Below are 22,203 nucleotides of genomic sequence, written 5' to 3' on the forward strand. Positions count from 1 at the left end.
AGAGAGAGAGAGAGAGAGAGAGAGAGAGAGAGAGAGAGAGAGAGAGAGAGAGAGAGAGACATTTCGCGTATTCCAAGAAACGAACTCGAACGAGCGCTCGATCGAGACGTGTAGGAATTTTTCCTGAAAGAAATGCATCTACAGGTCGACGTCTTCCTGTTTGGCTCTGGGCGCGATCTTTTCGCCGCTCTCAGACTCCTTTGCGCTCACGTGGACGTCCGCGACCTCGACCGGCGGCGGCGGCGCCGGTTTTATCGAGTTGTCGTCGTCGGCGACCTCGAAGCCGATCGTGGCTCCGATCTTCTGGCTCGCCTGCTTGAATGAATCCGATAGCATCACCTGGCGACACACGATTAAGCTGATTAATTCGATCAGATTTAATGAGTATTGTTCTCCCACGTATTTTCACATCACTACTTTAATCCTCGGCCATTGAATCAGTACATTCATTATTTCTTGTAAATAGACGAATATGTAAATACGCTGTGTATAAGAAATATTGTGTTAGATACGAGGTACTCTGTCGAGATTCTTGTTGCTAATTATAGAAATATTCTGTTTGGCATTTATTGGATATTATTACTGAAATGTATGTGCTAACATGAAAATTCTCTTATCCAGAAATGGAGGATGAGAAGAAATGTTAAAATGATGAAATCTTAATGAATAATGATAAATAAGCATTTTAATTATAACTATATCATAATTAAGAATTATGAAGTTATGCGAAAGATATAATTATATTGCTTTAGGTGACTACCACAATAATTATAAAATTAATAATATTTTAAGAAAGATTGTAGTGCATTCCATACTCCATACATTTTCTGTAAGTAATTAGCTAAAATTAAAAACAGAAAAAATGAATAAAATATATAATTAGAGATTTATAGAAAGCTCAAGAATGAAATGAAAAATTAAATCAATCGTATCAGATCGATACGAGTGTAACGAGTCTGCAAGTGCAGATGTCTAACTAGTCTAATTAATTAGTTTCTAACTGGACTAATCTGATTAAACTAGTTTCAATTGAAAGCTATTATAAGGAATATAATTATGTTATCACATGGATATCTGTAGCTCGTCTTAATTTGATTTGATATAATGATTAGTCTTGATTAGTCTTGATTTGATTTGTTATAATTTCTTTAACACTTTGAGTGCCAAGCTGATTTCGTCATTAAGCTCTGGGAGAGGCAAAGAGACGTGTGCGATTGTTTTTAATATATACAAAGTCAGATTACAAAATAAACTATGCAAACAAATTAATTAAATAAAGAAATATATGTAGATATATTTATATATTTAATAATAAAATTTTAGACAGAATAAGTAAAACTGTCATTCACAAACAATAGATCTTTTTGTGATTAAAACATATATAAAATTAAAAGAAAATTTAAAAAAATAACAGAAAAATTAAAAAATCAATAAATCTCTTTTTAATGTAACAAATTTAATAAATTATTTTAATACTTTATTGTTTTTTAAATGTTTTTATATAATTTATATTGTTTTTTTCTGTCTTAAATACTTAATAATCATTCTTAATGGAATAAATAAAACTGTCACCCGCAAATGAATGACGGAGATCTTGCTGAAACTTACGCGTTAGTTAAATATGAATAATATGGCAATAAATGTATTAAAATAGAATTGTTGTCGCTCACCTGCACGACATTGATGCACATGGATGTGAGCGCCAGGCCAAACACCAGGTATACTATCGAACACATCATGTATATGGGATGCTAAATCAATCAATCAATGAATCCGTTAAGTTCTGCGAATCGTGGATCTCGCAGTATTTATATAATTTCATTAACTAAGACTTTACTTCACTATTTAACGATACGAAAGGAAATAAGCTTGTGCGAAACAACGAAACGAATACATGTATACGGTGATATACAGCTTCTCGTTGAGAGAGACGCCTTACACGTCAAAAGGCTTACCATCTGAACGCCACCGTGAAAAAAAGAAACACGAGAGTAAATTAATCATTTGCAAAGATGGAAACTGTCGTGAGATTGCAAATAAAATTCGAGAGGCGAATTCAAAGAGGGGCTAAGAGCAAATCAAACGGAATTCGCGAATTCCTAACATATAGCAGTCATGGCGAATGATAAATAATTAAGAATGCCACTTAGATGAATACGCTAATCAGTTTTCTGTTAATTCCACTCAAGTAACTCTCATTAACCAATATCTCAACGTCGTACGATTTACCTCTCGACTTACATCGACCATTATTCATGTCTATCGAAGTCGATGAAGAAATAACAATATAAATTTTTATCTACAAATTTATGAAGAGTGTTATTATTAATTATTAATTATTTGGTTCGACTGAATGACATTCGACTTGAGGATAATCACCTTTGGCACGTAATCGCCGAAGCCGATAGTACTCATAGAGATGAAGACGAAGTAGAAGCTCTCGAAGAAGTTCCAAGCTTCCCACATGGAGTATAGGGTGGCTCCTATGAAGATATAAGCCAGGAGAATGACGATCGCCACCGAAATCGGTAGATTGAATTCGTCATCGACGGCGAAGGCCGATAATGCCGGCGTACCCGGCGTGTCCGGCGCGTTGGCGTCCACGTTCAGGACCGTCTGTGGCTGCTGAGTCTGCTGCTTCTGCATCTCCTCGATCTCCTCCGGATTCATCTGCGAGGGCCGCCGAAACTTCGCGAGATCGTATACGAGTTGCATGCCCTTCATAACTTCCTGCAATTTCCACAGTGGGCGAGATAAAATTATTAATTAACTGGATGGATGGATCCAGATGGATCAGTCGAGCGATCAAAAATAAGAAGTAATGCAATAAAAATGGAATGCAAAAGATATACTGAAAATATGCAATATCGTAAATTGAAGATATTGTGAAAGATTCTAGAAATTTGGAAGTTGGCCTAATTTCTTCTTTAAGCGATAATTTTTTTAAAGCGCATGGAGTATGTATCTTACCTGAACGGGCGCAGTGCGACGGACTTTACGGCAACTACCAGTGTAATACAACCTTCTCACGAATGCCCACAGGAACTTTATACCGCGCGTAAATAATTTACCGAAGTCGGCCAAAATTATAAGAAACATCGGGATGCCGAAAATGGCGTACACAATCGTGATGGCTTTTCCTGTGTCCGTAGTTGGTGAGATATGTCCATACCCTGTAATGAAAAATCACTCAATTAATTAATTAGAATATGTTATTACACCCATGTATTACTCCCAACTTCCTTTTTACGCGATATACATATATGTATCACGTATAATAAGAAATCGTGTTATTTGGGAAAAATTGCATAAAAGAATGATGCTATTTGCAAAAGTTTTCTTTTTACGTGGTTCTTTCACTCGGTATTGGTCGGTATGCATCTACTTATGTAAAAAGTGCTTGTATTTAGGCCAACCATGTGACGAAAAACTTTTTGTATGTACATACGTAGTATGTATTGCGAAAATGGGTTATGTTTTACTTCTTCAGGGTCTGCTGACAACATATGGAAACTTTAAATGAAAAGATAAAACACATATATGTAATTAACCAAACAAAACTTTATTTTATTATCACATTGTGACTTATTCGCCTATATAATCTGTCTACGGTATTACTCGTTTTTTCAACATGATAGTATGGAAGGACATGTGTCCGATTGAAAATTTTTTATTAATTAGGATAGTCTCATTAATTAGTTAGATAGGATGTTAGGATAATGCGCTGAAGATGACCCCAAAAAGGGTCGAAACGTACGTAATTTGACCACATTTGACTGTATTTGCGAATCACCTACATAATAAATTTGAGCGGTAAAACACCACGCTTGGCTCTTATTGCCAGAGAGAGAGAGAGAGAGAGAGAATTTAATTTGAATTTTTTTTATACAGTCTTTACATATCTGTGTCATTAATTAATTTGTTATTAGAAATTAAAATTAAGATCTGATGTATATGTACATGAGAGATAAAACGAGCAAGTAATAACATTTACTTCGCCAGCAATTATAATTAATTTAATTAACATAACAGTTAAGACTTTTTAATCGACCCAACTTACTATAATAATCGTCATGACACTCATGACAATACGGCCATTGGTTTCGGTCAAATTAATCGCTAAGACCATAGGTCTAAATTGATGTAACATAAAAATAATGAGAAATAAAAATTTTTCCAGAAACCGCGTTACTTAGAAAAACCGCGTAAAAAGAGAGTTAAGTGTATATTGAAACGTTTAAAATGCTGGGTTTATCTCTGACATATTTATCTTGAAATAAAAAATTAGCTCCATAGTTGCCATATTAAAGTTTATAGCATAGTATATTTTTATTTATATTACATTTAATATATTTTGTATATAATGTCTAATAAATTATATATAATAAAATAATATAATTTTATTGCATATAATATAATATATAAATAATTAATATCATACTTTATATATATAATATAATATTATTAAATATATTACTTTATTATAAAAAATATAATGGTCATATTGCGTCGTATACAAGTTTAATTGTAGGGCGCATACATAGAACGAAATCGTAAGATCATAGTTTATTTTGTTTGCGTCGGTCTCTGAATTGTCGCTGCAAAAGCGGCGCGTTTACGCACGTCGCGAGTAAAGTCTAAGTTTAGATTATTCAACGGAGCTATATAAGATGGTTATTTTCTCGTAAACTGGTTGCATTCGCATTGGCTGGGTATGATTCAGGAAATGCAATTGAACAATTCCACTTATACGAATACGATCAATATGTATAAATTTAAATTTAAATGTATTTTTTCTGCAAATTTGTCCGATCGGAAAAGTGCTCATTGTCATCATTGCATAATGCGAGTTAACGACGTCGAGCTTCCGAAGCTTTCTCGTTTACGATCCAAATTTATCACGTCTTGACGATCTCTCTAAACGATATAATATAAAGAATAGGTACTAACTATTTAAACAGAATTTAAAACAATATAAAAAATAAATAAATTGTGAATTTCTTAATTAATTATTTATCTTCTATTTTATTTTATTCATTATTTCCTATTATTAGATTTGCAACGATTTTCATTTCTTAATGTTTTACTTAGTTTTTTAACCAAATTCAATTTAAATAAATATATTTTAAACAAATGTTTCAGCTTTTTAAATCAATTTTTACCTTGTCGACATGTGCGCGTTTTTCTTGATCAGAGAGAGTGTAAACACCATCAAAATTTCAATGCATTTGTGTGTCAGAAAATCAATACGGAACGCCGTAAAACGTTTTACATCAAACGAAACTTGTTGGTGAGTTTTCCTTCACAACGCGTATTATTTGATATGTATATGTATAACGGATATAATTATTTTAATTTTGCGTTTCACTGTTGCGCTGAACAAAATACGTCACCGACATGCATTTCTCTTGACGCTTTTGCATCAAGAGATGGTGTAGGCACCATCAGAATTTCAACGTATTTATGTGTTAGAAAATCAATAAGGGACCCATAAAACGTTCTACAGCAAACGAAACTTATTCGTGAACTTTCACAACGCGTATGGTTTTATATGTATATCTGATATATATATATATATACAGGGTGTCCGAAAAATCGCTTACTCCACTTCGGGAGGTGATTCGGGACCCAAAAACAAGCAAAAAAGTTCATACAAACATAGGTCCGGAAATGAGCCGTTTCCGAGTTATAGGCACTTTTATGTTCAAAAATCGTAATTTAGAATCCGCTTGACATCCCTCTATCTTAATTATTTCTTAAATTAAAAATTTTTATTTTTAAATATCAGCTAATTCATTAAAACTTAAACGATCCATTGATGAATACAGAAAGATTAGATACAACTTAAAAGTAAGGTGTTGTTAAATAATAATTTGAAACTTATTGAAAAGCCGTGATTTACTTACTGATTTTGAATAGGCGTGAAAACAACTGATTTCAAGTAGCCGTGAAAACAACTAATTTTGAATAGCCGTGAAAACAACTGATTTCAAGTAGCCGTGAAAACAACTGATTTCTTTTAAAAATAATGTAATCGTATTTACAAATATTGAAAAATTGAAAAAAAAATAAAAAAATTAAAAATATTTAAAAATAAAAATTTTTAATTTAAGAAATAATTAAGAAAGAGGGATGCCAAGCGGATTCTAAATTGCGATTTTTGAACATAAAAGTGGCTATAACTCGGAAACGGCTTATTTCCGGACCTATGTTTGTATGAACTTTTTTGCTTGTTTTTGGGTCCCGAATTACCTCCCGAAATGGAGTAGGCGATTTTTCGGACACCCTGTATATATATATATATATATATATATATGTATATACCTATATGTAACGAATGTAATTATCTTAATTTTGCGTGCCCTTGTTACGCTGAACAAAGTACGTCGTCGATATAACGTTAATTCATCTTTTCGGAGGAACATTAAACTGTGAACAGTTGTAACACTATCTACGAACGATAGTAATTTAATAGATATTTATTTGAAGAAAAATATTTCAAAATATTTTAAATTCAAAAGAAGAAAATACGAGAAATTGTTTTAAGCTCATTTGGTTTAAAGTACGAAAAGAAACTCGGATGAATATAATAGTAAGAAGTATATTAGAAATACAGTTTTAATAATTTTTTTCTCTTTTCTTCTTTATTGGATATAATTCTTCATTTAAAATAAAAATCTTTCAGATTTATATTAATAATTTGAAGGGTACAGAGCAAAAACGATCAGTGTCAATTTCGAGAAAGCTGTAATTTTAAATTTCAAGACATCCAATATCTTAGGGAAGTATTAAAAAAAGTACTAGCAGTAAATATTGGAATGCATCATAGTGTTTGCTTATACATTGTATGTTGAACTCTGATGGTTCTGCCCCACAAGCGCATAAACTATGATCATTTTTCCCCCACATGGTACATCTTTTAGCCTTATTTCTAATGAATTATATAACTGTTCTTGATAAAAAAGACAACAGATAAGAATTATGAAAATTTTTTGAAAATGCCGTAAGATAGTATAATCAGATCAAATTCGATAAAAAGTGGACTTTAATCGTTTTTCTTTTGTATCCTGTATCCTTTAATTTTAATGTGTCTATTTCGTTTCTTTTTTTGTAAATTATATCAAAGAAATAAAGACGTATAAGATATACACGCATATAGTGCTAAAAACTGTTTCAGTTTGAAGACGCTACTTCTTCGTGAAGAAGTTTTTCTGAGAAGTTTTATACATGATACAAGGGTGAGAGTTAATAATTATCCGCTCTCTATTTCTATAATTTATTAGAACAACAGTAGAAAATATACTATTGCATCATTTTTCAACATTTCCCTTGCTTTTCAATGCTTGTTCCAGCGTTCCACAAGCTTGTATATACCATCGAAAAAAATGTTTTGGTTTGTCCCTCAGCCATGTATGCACCATTTCTTGGTCTGTGGAAAATCGACGACTTCTTAAGGAATCTTTAAGTGAACCAAACAAATAGTAATCTGAGGAAGCGAGATCTGGACTATACAGGTTTATTTTTTATTTCTACACTAGATACTGGACTGCACTAAAACTTCCCTTTTCGCTTTCGCCAAATTTCAAACATATATCTCACTTGAAGTACAGAGAGTGTACACTAGTTCAGCTATAAAAAACAAATGTTATATGTAGCGTTTGAACACTGTGGACAGCAGTATTTAGGCATGCAACAACAACCAACATGTGCAAGAAGCGGTGCATACATACATGACTGAGAGACAAACTAGAAACATTTTTTCTTCGAGGGTATATGCAAGCTTGTGGAACAAGTGCATTGAAAGGGATTATGTTGAAAAATGATGTAATTGAACGTTCTCTACTATTATTCTAATAAATTATAGAAATAGAGTGCGAGAATTATTGTCTCACCCTTGTATTTTCAAGATCAACATTATACAAAAAAAAATAAAAGGAGGCTACTAGAAGATGATCTCCCCAGGGAAATTGTTTCCACCTTAAGTCTCGTCCAAGACAATTAACGTATTCTCAGATTCTCACCGATGGTGGTGATGACAGTGAGACAGTACACGACCGCATTCAGGAAACTCCAACTTTTTTGACCGCTGTACGTATGTAACCCGGCTTCGTGAGCTGTGTGAAGCTGTTCCTCGAACTCCATCAGTTTTTTGCGCGCCATGCTCTTCCAGTCGTCCTCCCTCAAATTGTGGCTGTAATTCCACAGAGTATCTAGGAAGTCACGCTTCACGCGCTTTACACCGCATTTGTAGAATGTTTCGAAGGCACCCTCAACGAAACGAAAGATGAAGCCGCCGAGGCCGCAGTAGATCATTACGAGCAGCAATCCGGCTATGCAGCGATTACGCAGTCGCCTAATGATAGTAGTTTCACGTGGATTCTGTGCCACGAAGGTTTTAAACTCTCCGACAATATCTTTGAGAGCTCTGAAGAAGTCCAATAAAGTAATCTTCTCCGTAGCTTCTAGCTTCTCCATTATGATCTCCTCGACTTTCGGAACGGGCTCTGGTTCGTCCTCAATTTTCTCCTCTACGATATCTGGTTCGTCTTCAATCTTCTTCTCTACGATATCTGGTTCGTCCTCAATCTTTTTTACGGTATCTTCATCCTTCTTCTTAGTGCGCCAAAAGGACAACCAAGAGAACCACGATTTCTTCTTATCAGCTGTATTGGAAGACTGTATTACATTCTGAACGATGTCCTCGCACTCACTCTCGCTGTACACCAGACTGAATTTCCGTCTCCTCAAGGAACTAACTTCAACCGCGTCCTGAAACACGTTTGTGGTTTCCGGGTCCAGAATGCTACGTTCCCTTAGCAGGTACTCTCTCTGGGCCTTCGCGAAATCCTCGATCAGGCTTTCGTTACTCAGCGGGATGATCTGTTTCTTCTTCTCGATCGAGGACCTCTTCAATATCCGCTCCTCGACATATTTCTGTGGGAAACTCTCGCTTTTCTTTACCGTTTTCAGATCCTCGTCAGTGTCTTCGACCTGACTGTAAGATCTCGAGCGTGGTTTCTCAGTGTCATCCTTCGTCTGAGGCTCGTTTTCCAGTTTCTGTCGACTCGATGATCTCTTCTCTCGATTCGACCTCTCGGCGTCTTTCTTTTGTACTTCCGGATCACTGAGTCGACTCCTTCCGCTCGTCTTTTTCGTCCTAGACCTGGTCGCCTCCGGTGACTTCGTCCGCTTTTGACTCGACTCGCTCTTTTCATCCACATCGCTGGAATCCGTTGATCGACTATATCTCTCCACACGTTCCTTCGATTTCCTTTTAAATCGCCTTTCGACTTTGCGGGCTTCGACAGGTCTGCCGGTCTCGCCGCTCGTCTCTTTCGGCGTCTCTGACGTCTCTTGAACAATACTAGCCTTGAACACTACCCCTTGAACAATCTCAGGTCTGATGACGTCTCTCTTTGTGGTACCATCATCAACCCTTTTTGCTACTTCGATGACTTGCTTTACTTGCTCCGTAGGTTGCGTGCTGTTGTCGCCAATCACTGCGGCATCAGTCTCACGTGTCTTCGAACTATTTCCAGCCGCCGACTTGGCGGCAACCTCGGCGCGTACAGCGATCATGTCATCCACATTCGCGGAATTCCTCGCGTCAGTCCTGTCTTTTCTCCTGGTGGGACGCTGCTCTCCTTTCTTATCCTTGTTTTGCAGTTCTTTCAAGGGTACCTCCTGCTTCTGCTGCTGTGACAGTCTATTTTCTTTCTGTTGCTGCTCCATTTTCTCCGCATCCTCAGCCATCCTCTCCATTCTGGCGCGCCTCTCCTCATCCTCATCGTCCGAAGTGTCCATGCGCGACGCGGCACCCCTCGACGAAGGATCAGGCGTCTTCTCACGCTTCCTGGCGGCTGCCTTTCGACGTCGGTGAACCGTGTAACTGTCTTCCATCGTGTGACTCTTCGTCGTTGCCGTCACCGTTGTTGTCGTCGTTGTCGTCGTCGTTTGACGGTCTTCGGGTAGAGAGACTCGTCGAAAGGAACGCACTCGCGAAGCCGGCCCCAACGAGGCCGTGACAGAAATAAAACGGAGGCTGCTCCCACCACCACCGCTACCAAGTACCACCACCGTCGGCACGGGCGACGTTTGCCGCTACGAGCCACGGCGGCGGAACCAGATGACCGGCTTTATACTGCAGCGAATATCGAGCGGGAATGCCACGCGCAATCGAAACCGCGGTTTTGGCGTCGCGACGCCGCGCCTGCACCACCGCAACTCGTCCGATGGTACCGCTCGGAGGTTACACTGCACCACCAGAATTGGAAGACCGGGGTGGCCCTTTGACCCTGTGACCTCGTCAGAATCGAAAATTCTAATGGGATCGCTCGAAAATACACCGATTACTCAGATCATCTCACGTCAAAAATATGTCATTTTGTGTTGAGAAATTAATGAAAAATTGATTAAAAAATTAATAAAAAAATAAATATAGAAATAAAAAAATAAATAAAAATTAAAAGAAAAAAATTAAGAAATTAATTATTAACATTAGATTTAAAAAACGATGATTACATGACGTATTTAAATAATATTAATTAAATACACACACACACACACACACACACACACACACACAAGGAAAACTCTTACAAAAGAACTTATAAATTATGGAAATTGTGATTGAATAGCAAGTACGTGCATATCTGCGTAATATCTGATATTATGCAAACACTGATATACAAGGTGATGAAAAACTAAGTGCTATTTTGTGTGATGAAAGAAGGAACCAATACAAGCATTTTAAATTTAGGAACCATGGGTCGACGACGCTTCGTTACGGCACTACACGCGTTTAAAGTTTCACTGCGGTGTGGAAAAACTTTGGTACATAACTTCAGAGGTCAATAGAGGACACAAATACAAGTATTTTGAACATGGGAACCATGGGTCCCCGGTCCTTAGTTTTGGCGCTACACGCGCGTTTGAAGTTTCACTGCGGCGCTTCACCTGCATAGCGCCGAAATTAAGGGCCGGGAACCCATGGTTCCTATGTTCAAAATGCTTGTATTTGTATCCTCTATCGACCCCTGAAGATACGTACCAAAGTTTTTCCGCACCGCAGTGAAACTTTAAACGCGTGTAGCGCTGTAACGAAGTGTCGTCGACCCATGGTTCCTATACTTAAAATGCTTGTATTGGTCCCTTATTCTTTCATCACACAAATTTATGGTACTTAGTTTTTTTTATCACCCTGTATAACAGTTACATAGTTGCAATATAATAAAATGTAACATGTAATATAATGAAAATATAATGAAAATTACATACAATGTAGATTTTAGTTTTAACCTCCTAGTCATGTAAAAAATTGCAACTATATTTAACAGAAATGTAATGTAACATATTATGCGTTAATAAAAGAGAGTTATTTCACTTCGACATTAATTAAGCATAACATCCATTATATTACGTGTTGCTCCTGTATTAATTAGCAATTATGCCCGTTCTAGACTGGAGGATGAGCCGACTCTCGGCTCATCCGAGTGAGTGGTGTAGACGGGTAAAAATCTATAGTTTATGTATAGTTTATGTCACGTACACTATAGAAGGCGGATGAGCCGAGAGTCGGCTCATCCTCCAGTCTAGAACGGGCATTATATTTTGCGTTTGTTGGATACGAACGTTATATACAAAAGAGCCTATAAATTTTTGTCACGTACTTCATAGCACTGAAGTTAATTGTTTATATACAAAATATTACATAGGCTGTGTTCCTTTTGACGCTTTCAGCACTGAAAGCGTCGCTCCATCTCTATTTGATATTCAATGTGCAACGGAGATAGAATTAATGCTTACAGCGCTGAAAGCATCAAAAGAAACGCAGCCATAATAACATCTAAAAAATAAGAAGTTAACTTCACGCGTGAGAACTCATGCGGCGTTATCAAGTAACTGACGCCTCTCCTCTTCTGTCACTCTGAACCGAGCGAAAAATTCATCAAATCGCGTACTTTACACAAGTATTTCTCGAAAACGAGTATCGCAAAGGTATTGACACTTATCGCATATTATTTCTATTTTTATGGAGCATCATATACTAGTTTTTCAAAAACATTTAGAGAAAACTTTTTTTACAATTCATTACAATGTCTGTTTTACAATAGCTCGGAATAGGAATCCCATGTTAAAAGTTGAAACTTTGAAGCTCAGTATCTCGATTTTTAATATCGCAAGAGGTATACTGAAATTTATATCACGCATAAAGCACACCTAAATTAACGTATATTCATAGTTTCAAGAAAATCTAGAGAAAATCGATTTTCCGGAGAACGTCCTTAAATGGAAAATTAACAAGATAAATGCAGAATTATAATGATCTAGAATGATTAATTTATTATCTCATGTAATAGTGACTTAATTCAAATAAGATAATTAAATAAAGTCGATGAAGAAAGAATATTTTAAAACAGTCATTTTCATACACTTAAATTGATAGGCTAAAAAAGAATACTGTATTTTTCAGATAGTTTTATATTTGTATGTAAAAAATGTCAAGATAATGTTATTTTGCTGAAAATCGTTGATCTAACTCAATTCTTATGCAAATGTTTTTCGTAGAAAAAAAATGTAGAAATTAAATAGGAATGACGACGTATTCAAATAATGTCGAACTCGTAACAAGCGAGACTCTTTCGTAAAAAATAAATCGGACAATTTATGTTCAAACAGAATTCTTCGACTAAATATCGGTAGACATTTATGCGATCCTCTTGTCATCTCGTTAGCGTTTCGAGATCGACTGTAATTTATGGACCACACAAATACAATTCATAGAAGCGTGCTTTCATCTGCTACGTTCCACCAGAACAAGATTGTTTTCAATATTCCTTCAACTTGGCATTGTAGTAATGCTGCGCGACACCCATTAATAACTACCATCATAATTAAGATGGAACCATAAATGGAACGAGATAAGAGCTTGTTGTTTCGATGAAAACGCATTCTCACATTGTCTGTGTATAGTTTGAAATACATGCACGCAGAAATTGACAAAGTTATTTCGTAGAAATGGATAGAACTTAATAGATTAATTCATTCATTAATTTCCATATTATTAATTTGTAATTAAATTCTTTTTCTTTCTTATTTATTAAAGAAGAAAATATGTCATTTTTATTTATTAAAAAAATGTCATAAATAACATGATAAATAAATCCATGTACATATATACATGCATCAGCATATATATATAACGCAGTTCAAAAAAGCCAATTCGAATATTTGGCACTGCTTTCTCGCACGGATTTAATTAAAATTTGCCGGATATGAGGACGACGATTAACATACAAAACATTTGCGGACGTGATCACATTTAATTGCCGTATCAGCTTGTGTCTCGATAGTGATTCTGCGCGATATTTCCATCCGACATCAGTGACATCACAATGCGCCACGGCTGAGTAAGCGCGCTTAATTCGGTCGGGCGAGAAAACGTCGCGAGAGGATTTCTCGCGCTTTGCGTCCGTCAAGAACTCGAAAACACGATGACACGTCTGTCTACGTCTTCCTACGATCATCTTACCCGTGTTCTTTTCCATTATATAATGACAGGACTTGAAATAGTACGCGTGGGCATACACAACGTCGTTGTTCACAAAGCTACATGAATGTGCGCAGTGTTCGAATCGCCAAATTTTTTTCAACAATCGAGACAATAAGAGAAACGCATGCACGTGTATCTTATCCGTGAATGCATTTTATTATGTTTCTACAAACGTCGCAATATTTCTTATAATCGCAAGTGTCGCAACGAATTTCGAGTCGGATCTCTCGATAGAATTTATTAGATTTTTTATTTTCAACTTTAATCTCATTCGTGTATTTACGTAGCGTGTTCAATCCAAATAATCCTTTTACGCAGGTACACGCGTGTAATCGACGCGTGTATATATAAACTTTGTTTTTTATTCCATATTTTAATTTTAATTTATTTTAAATTTATTTTTTAATCACTCCTCTCTCGCTATCTCTCTTCGTGATCGCAAATCGAAATATTGACAGAATTCCAATACACGGAAATATATCGAAGATTTTGATAGATACCGACACACGCAAAACAGCGATATGTCAGCGAATAAAACATTTCTTCGAAATTCCATATCGGTTATTGACCGTGCGTAGATATCAATTTTCGCGCAGGAGAGCAGAAATTGCACAGAGCACTTGGGAAACTGGGTCATGTACGTCATGTATCACAGCAAAGCACGAATTTTTCCTACAAAATTCAGCGCGAATATGTTATTTTGTCACGTTTTATTTTGTGCGGAACGACATGTTGAACTTTCAATATGCAATAGGTAATAATCGGTAACATAGCAAATATTTACAAACTATATGTATATTTTATCGACTGTTAAATATAACTATATTTTCAGAAATAACTCAGTTCGTAATATGCTCGTTAATCGAACGTCCGAAAAAATTAATATTTTCTCAATATGGAAATCCCAATAGGATTTTGATCGAGTCATAAATAAGAGCAATAATTCCATCTTGGTTTCTATAAAATATTTCTGCGCAAGGAGAAAAGCTTTCTATTAATACAATTTCTATCGATAACATAAAGATATTATTCTCCTATACAAGGAATAAATCCGCATCATTTGCATCCAACAGATGTGCATTCAGATCGCATGCATCTGTATATCAGAAATCTGGACAATTCATATAAACCTATATGCAAGACCTGAGCTTGAAATCAGTCGCATCGCACACGCGGTATATTGATATACATATATTACACATTATAGCGCAATATATGTATCTCCCGCTGCGTTTACTTCTCTGCGGGCTTTCGGTCTTTCACTCGAGAAGAAAGCTGCTCAAGACAAATAAACTGAATCTCATCAAGCAGCACAAATAAAAATAACTTGCGCGAGCTTTACGAAAGCGGGGACGACGCGAGCTGAGATACGGTCGCAAAATGTTTTGTCAGAATCAAAGCGTTTTATCATAATAATGAAACCGCTTAAGACACTTAACTTTCTGCTCTTGATGTGTACGGGAATATGTCCCACATGAAAATTGCTCTGTTTCCAGGTACGCGTACATTATATGTATAAATAGCATCACTCCATTTTCATGCCTGCCTCTTTTCCCAAAGAAAATAAACATTCTCACGTGTTGAGTATATTTTTTAAAAAAGCGTGAAAACGAATTCTCCGCTCGATAGAAAAATAATATTGACGATACTGCATACACGTGCAATACCACATTTATTTTCAAATTAATTAATTTGAAATTAAAAAATTGTTTATAAATTTTAAACTTTATTAGATTTTATATCACGTTAATTGTGCTAAGGGGACAACTTACCCCTGACCCCTTGAATCTTACTAAATTTTTAATATGCTACTACAGTACACTTTATTCACTAATTACCAAAGTACAGTAACTCTGTCCAATGTACAATAGTTTATAAAATATTAATGTTTAAAATGTTTCTTTCGATATCATTGATAAATAAACCAAGCTTATGTAAAAAGGTTTCATTCATAAAATGTGCTTGGTGTAAATTAGTAATATGTTTTAAATGTTTCTATGATAGATCCAAAAACGTGTACACATAATAGTGACTATAATATTAATAGTGCACAAATTGAAAGTTCCGACACCAAATAAGATTATTGTCATATAATGTATTTTTGTTAATTGTGATGTAGGGAAGACCGGGACTAGAAGTCATCACACGGGTAAGTTGTCACAAAGCTTATATCTTACAATAGATTGAGTGGAATATTCTTCTCTATAGTGTAGGTTGCTCCTATCGTGTTAGGATGTACGAAATAGCTCGTTTCAAAAACATCGCATGTGATATTTACGAGCACTTTTTAAAAATTGGAGGTTGTGAGTTTCTTACCTCTATTTTTCTTACCTTTTTATTGTTTTGTTGGTTTTTGGAATTACTAGGCGTAATTTCTTTTTAGTCATAAGAAATATTATAGTTTTAGATAATTTTTCATGTATTTAGTTAACCGTCATTGCAACATAGTTTATAAATATAATCTTCTTTGTTCAAAATTACCGTTTAGGGTAAGTTCTTTGAAATGAAATGGGATTCATGAGAGTTATTATTTTTTTATTTACTCAAAGCTTTATGAAAGTGTTTCAAAGTTTATGAGAATTATATTACAAAGTTTATGAAAATTATTAATTTTTCGTTTAATTCATGCTGCAATATATTATTAAGTTAAATTTACCAAAAACTGTCACTAACTTTAATAAAATATTAAAACAGGAACTGTTTGTCGTATGTGTCCTCTACATGAAAGATACATGACAATCAATCCAAAGTCATGTGACAACTAACACTGGTTATGGGATAAGTTGTCACATTTACACGATTTTGCTTAAATAAATAACTTTTTTGTATATAAATATATACAAGTCTAATTTTTTTTCTTACACCTAAAGGATGTAGCTACATTATAATAAAGTAGTATACGATATTATAAAATATTGCTAACATTTTTTTTTAAATTAGTATTTGAAAAATGTGACAACCAGCCCCGGTCTCCCCTACTTCTTTGTAATGTATAACTAACTTCGTTATAATTATATTTTTCTTATTTATAATACATAATTAAAATACATAATTATAGTACATAAATAAACTTTATTTTGCAGAATTTTCTTTGTTGTTAATTTTAAAATAATTACGCACACGAAAAGTTGTAAACATTAATATTTCATAAACTATTGCGCATTAGACAGAATTACTATACCTTATATTAGATAATGCGGTGTAACATATATTAAAAATTTAGTAAAATTCAAGGAATCAAAGATTGATTGTCCCCTTAAGATCAGAGATGCTAAAAGGGATCACACACAGAAGAATATTCTACAGTCAAGGAAAGCAATTACTTTTATTTTATTTGTTTTAAGTAATAGTTTTCTTCAACAAAGAATATTTCCTTAATAATAGTTTTAAGATATACTTGGCACAAGTCTTAAAAAAGCTAATTATTTTTTGCTCAAAAGAAGAATTTATTCTTTTTTCAAGAATATACTTAAGGATGTTCTGGCTATATATACATCACTGCCAAAAGTTAGCTTTCAATAAAAAATTACTAAAATGAAAACTTTGCATGTATGTCAAATAACTCAAAATTTTTTATACGTTAGAAAGGATTACCGTTAACAGTTTGAGTATGGTTTTTTGTCATTTAAATAATTAGTATTGTTTAAACAAGTAAAAAATAAACAAATTTCAGCAAAAAGTTTTGAAACTTAAAATACAATGTCAGTGATGTATGTTTTACATATTAAAAAAGTTTTAGAAATATCTCACTGTTTTTATTTATATTCACAGCAAAAATGTCGATTCTCCATAAGAGATAATGTTAATTTCATTAACTTTAAACTTAAATAACTCTTAAATCGTTTAGTAAATCACTTGCAGAGTATTTTTAATTTAATTCTTGAAATATCTCAAAATTTCAGCCATTTCTGAATATATTTGAAATACCTCAATACATCCTTAAAATCGTTATAACTCAGCAACCATTTAGTGGGTTTGTTTCAACTTTTTTACAGCACGTTAGAAAGGCTAAAAGAACAATCTCAGAAATTTTTATCGATTTCTTACTGTTTTGAAGATATAGCCAGAACATCTTTAAGTATATATGCTTCTCTTTCCTATGGAAGAGTCTATCTCTATATAGTAAGTAAAAATCCTAGTATTAATTAAATATTCTTGTTTACAGTACTAAACTTGCTAAGATCTAGAATATGTTTTGAGTTAATGTGATACTTGTGATGATTTTATAGTAAATTTGCGGATGTATAAACTTATCAAATACTTAGATTACTTAGAACAAATAATATTTACTTGCAAGTAGTATGTACTTTTCTGTGTGTAGGGACGAGGAGCCAACGAGCGATTAGCGAACGCTGCTAGAGATATTGTACTCACCTATGGTCGTATAAATGGTGCCACAGTAGAACACGGCATTCCAAAATGTCCATACTTGCTCGCCTTTGTCCATCAATCCCCGGCCGAAATGCTCGTACAGATCTTTCTCGTACTGCGTTAGCTCGTACATCGCTGCTCCTCTCCAACGGGACATATCTGACGCCAGTACCGAGTCGTCGCATAATCCACGAATTGTATTGAGCGTCTCATTTCTACAATTGATAGAAATTTATGATAACTCGGGATAAAAGCTGACTCGAATATTGGAAATTATTAGATATAAGCGTTTAACTGCGAAAACATAAGTACAATTTTTTTTTTTAAGTTCCGCATTTCGTAAAAAAAAGTTGTGTTTAATATTAAATTAATTTAATACTTGCATTATTTTATTTTTCTAGTTTATCCCTTGACTATACTTATTATTATATATTATGCGAACAATTATTGTACAGAAATTGATATATTATCATTTTTTTTTGTACTCACGCAATTTAAGTAAATGATGAAAAAGTGTCAAGTTATTCTTTTTTATATACATAAGTGACTAGCTGAGCCAATTTACTTGAGACCTTTCGCAGAATACAGGAATCTTCGTAAGATGTGGGCGAGCCTCTTCGTGAGACGTGTCACCTCGACATTCTCAATAAAAGCCGAGGCAATAAATGTATCCGGTGATATAAACTTTGCCAATATTCAGTACTTTCTCGATTAAAATCAAGACAAACTTCGATGGCAAGGTAAAGACATCGAAAGCCGCGAGGATTAATTAAAACACCCTCGTTACTGAATTAGGTTGATATTCCACAAATATGAGGCGCGCCTGCCCAATAAAAGAGAGTTCTACTCCAATCTGACATAATAACGTTCTATTATCGTGGAAAGACGAAATCCTCAACCGCACTCCTTGATTTCGAGGATTAATTTTAGGCGAAACTTTCTAGACTCGATCTCCTACTCAAATGGAGATAGCGAAGATACGCACGCTATAATCATTAATATCAAAGGATTACTATTTCCGAATTAATATAATAGCCGCGCAAGCGCCTTGGGCTACATTGTAATTAAATTTAGACTAAGGGGAATACAGTTAATGGTGCAATATTTCGTCAGCACACGATCATAAGCAAGGTGTCTTTACTGTTTATCTGCTGACTGTAATATCTTCCGACTAAAACCCGAGACAAATATTAACCCTGGCCTTTAGAAAAAAGAAACGACTTCCTAATAGCTCTTCTTACCTTTAATGTTCTCATTCTAAATACCGTGTGCGTAAAATGTACGATAAATGAGAATTTAACCAGTTTTGTTTTATTGCAATAAAGCTGTCACGCGAGACCAGTTTCTTATAGATAAGAACAGCCGTCGAAATTTAATCTAGTCTTCGTCCTGAAGCTAATCGATTGAGCTAGAAAATTGCAGGAAAAATCACAACCAAAGAAAAGCACGAGATCGTGCTCGCCATCGTGATGACGATATATGAAAAATGTTTATCTATTATTAACAATATTTTACAACTTTGCTGCAGTTTTGTAATTGCTATCAGGTTATTTAATAATATTTTTTATAGAGAAAAGTTTATAAAGAAAATTTTTTGCCACATTAGTCACGTTTCTCGCAAAAACGAAACAATTATCACAATTATTTTTGCCGAGCTATTAAGTTCTTAAAAAGAAAACTCACTATTAATATATTATTTCATGATTCAAATTGAATGGCCAATACGAAATGAATGTAAAGTGCATTCTTTAGAGAAACGACATTGCTTTGTAAGGTATAGAATTTGTACAATGGAGTTGGAAGCAAGTGGCATTAAAGCAGCTCGGCAAACAATGTTGTACGATCGACCGTGAAATCCAATATTGGTTAGCATGATTAACAATTGTTGCACTGAACTAGACGCGCAGCATTGGCAGGACTAGGCGAGGACCAGGATTGACGTTATCGACAACGAGATAGTATTGAAACCGCAACATCGCATCGAGTTCGTATGGCACACGAACGGTGAAAATTAGATTAGATTCCACATTAATTACCGGATATTAAGACGTGATTATGTACGGAAGCTATATAGATAACGGATCGTTAATACATGTTAAAATGGCGTTAATACGTGATATTTTCTTTTTTTTGTTCGTAGCCAAGGATTCGCTCTATTCCTTAGTTCACTCCTGCATCTTTCTAGAATAATCAACGATATCTCGCGATGCGATATTCATTGCATCCTTTGGTACGCGTTCAACAAATACTCCGTTTTAATGAAGAAGTAAATAATAGATCTTGTTTGTAATGGCCAATAAAAGTCCGTGAAAATGTTTAGCTAGTTTGTGGTCAACATAAATCTTAATTTTACAAGACATTGTCTTACGTTAGACAACATTTCATACTAAGTGGATGGGAGTAATTAACAAGTATTTTATTTCTGATTTTTATGACATTGAATAAATATGTTGACTCTTGATACTTATACTTTTTGGATAATCAGTTTGAATTTATATTTTGTTTCTGAACATACCTCTTCTTCCGGATGTTCGAGAGAGCAGTTTCCTCGGCCGAACCCTCTACTGCTATGAAAATCATCGCCCCGGCGATGCTGTACAGAAGTATGACAACGAATAAAAAAATATGCGTGAACCATCTTTTGCTCCAGGAACTGACCTGCACACAGCATTTATATTATCAATTTAACAATTTAAAAAATTAACAATTAAAAAATTAATAATACTGTATTACGGATTATGAACACGTGATAAGATTAAAGTCGGTGCTATCTTTTCTACCATATATGCATCTTTATGAATATTAATATAATTCTTAAACAAATCCACGTTACGCTGATTAATTAATTTTATCAAGGTAATTACTTACAAAAAGACCCTACTCGCCAATGACCTTGACCTTGACATATATTGTCAAGGTCACTCTCCTGAGTGACCTTCAGAAGGTTTTAGCGGGCGGTCGTTTTTTATTAAAAAGTTATTAACAGAAAAAGTTTAAAAAATATAGAAGTTATTTTAAGTATTAAAAAAGGCATAAACGACTGATATATATATGTGGAAATAGTACATGTATGAGCAAAGAAAAGTTATTTAAAGCAGTGAATCGTAAATATATTGAAATCTCTTTGCTTTAATAATACAATATACGAGGTGTAATCAAAAAGTTTGTGGAAAAAATTTTGTTCTGCCGACGTGGCAACACTGTAGGCTTCTACGGTGGTTTGGCGTCTATATAAGGGGAAGCCTTACGAGTCATCAGTGCAAATTTGGTCACAATCGAGTGCATACGTATTTTTCTGTGCCAGTATTTGTGAACGCAGTTTTTTTTGTAAATAATTACCTCTATCAGTATATTCCTCTTTCTTCTTGATTTTGAATTTTTAATCATCCGGATTGCATTTATAAAAATTGATCGTTAGTTTTGCAAAGAGACAATTGAGAAGTTGTGGAAACTAAATAACTGTTCAGTGTGACTTTGACTGTTATACTGTCCGGATGTGTTCTCTGATATGGCTTGCGACGTTTCTCTTTTCACGCTACACTGCTTTTATATTTTGTCTCGACGCACAAGATATCTTTGCGTATGCATGATATAGTTAGGGCACGATGTCAGCGACGTAATGGATGTTTTGTATGCGGATTATGCGGATTGATTGCGTAATTACTCTTCTCACTTGAAAAGAACCGAAATCACGGTCGAAACGTTGTGAGATTAAATATATCAATTTGGCCAGTTGGGTCGAACAAAAACGACTGTTGTTTTAAATAACTGTTATTTTGCAATAAATGTTTTTGCAATAAAATGAAATAAAATGAAATAAATTAAACTCTGCAGACTAAACTCTTTTATCAGCATGGTGCAAAATACACGTTTATAATTTTATAAAAATAAACGTTTTAAAAAAGAAAATGTTGCGGCTGGTTACGCACGATTCAGTGATGTATGTTTAGAAAATTTCAACAAAGATAGTCATTTCCATAAAATAAATTTATCTGAATTTTTCGAAAGCATAGTTATTAATGTGTTAGAAAGCTTATTTAATAATTTTCAGAAGAGTCTCGATTGTACAAGTCCAGATGAATCATTGTTTTGAAGACATGTAAAACATGCAACCAACCAAAATTGTTGGTTTTTTTCATATTTATTTTTATAAATTCATATACAAGGTAGGACATCTAACTTGCACACCATGCTAATAAAAGTTAATACATTTTTGCTCAAAGTTCAATATTTTTTCGAATTTTAATACAAACATGATACATATATTCTATTTAAGAAAA

General features: G+C 34.4%; 2 protein-coding genes across 4 annotated transcripts in view; one reads left to right on the forward strand and one right to left on the reverse strand.

Annotated features, from left to right (window-relative positions):
• Positions 1-22,203, forward strand: part of LOC112465723 — a 36,121-nt gene that overhangs the window by 4,176 nt on the left and 9,742 nt on the right. The window lies entirely within an intron of this gene.
• LOC112465718 (DNA ligase 1) lies at positions 7-10,132 on the reverse strand. 3 transcript variants are annotated; one of them, XM_025033422.1, is made up of 5 exons: positions 8,022-10,131; positions 2,971-3,173; positions 2,380-2,730; positions 1,671-1,751; positions 7-339 (listed from the first exon to the last, which is right to left on the reverse strand). In XM_025033422.1, exons 1-5 carry the CDS (start codon positions 9,898-9,900, stop codon positions 139-141), a joined length of 2,715 nt encoding a protein of 904 aa, XP_024889190.1. In that variant the 5' UTR covers positions 9,901-10,131; the 3' UTR covers positions 7-138. The 3 variants fall into 3 exon arrangements, with proteins under 3 accessions (XP_024889190.1, XP_024889192.1, XP_024889191.1); XM_025033424.1 differs by having other exon boundaries at positions 253-339; positions 1,671-1,723; XM_025033423.1 differs by lacking the exons at positions 7-339; positions 1,671-1,751 and adding an exon at positions 1,758-1,958 and having other exon boundaries at positions 8,022-10,132.

Source organism: Temnothorax curvispinosus, unplaced genomic scaffold (assembly GCF_003070985.1).
Source record: "Temnothorax curvispinosus isolate PA1 unplaced genomic scaffold, ASM307098v1 QBEX01015436.1, whole genome shotgun sequence".
Taxonomy (NCBI): Eukaryota; Metazoa; Arthropoda; class Insecta; order Hymenoptera; family Formicidae; genus Temnothorax; species Temnothorax curvispinosus.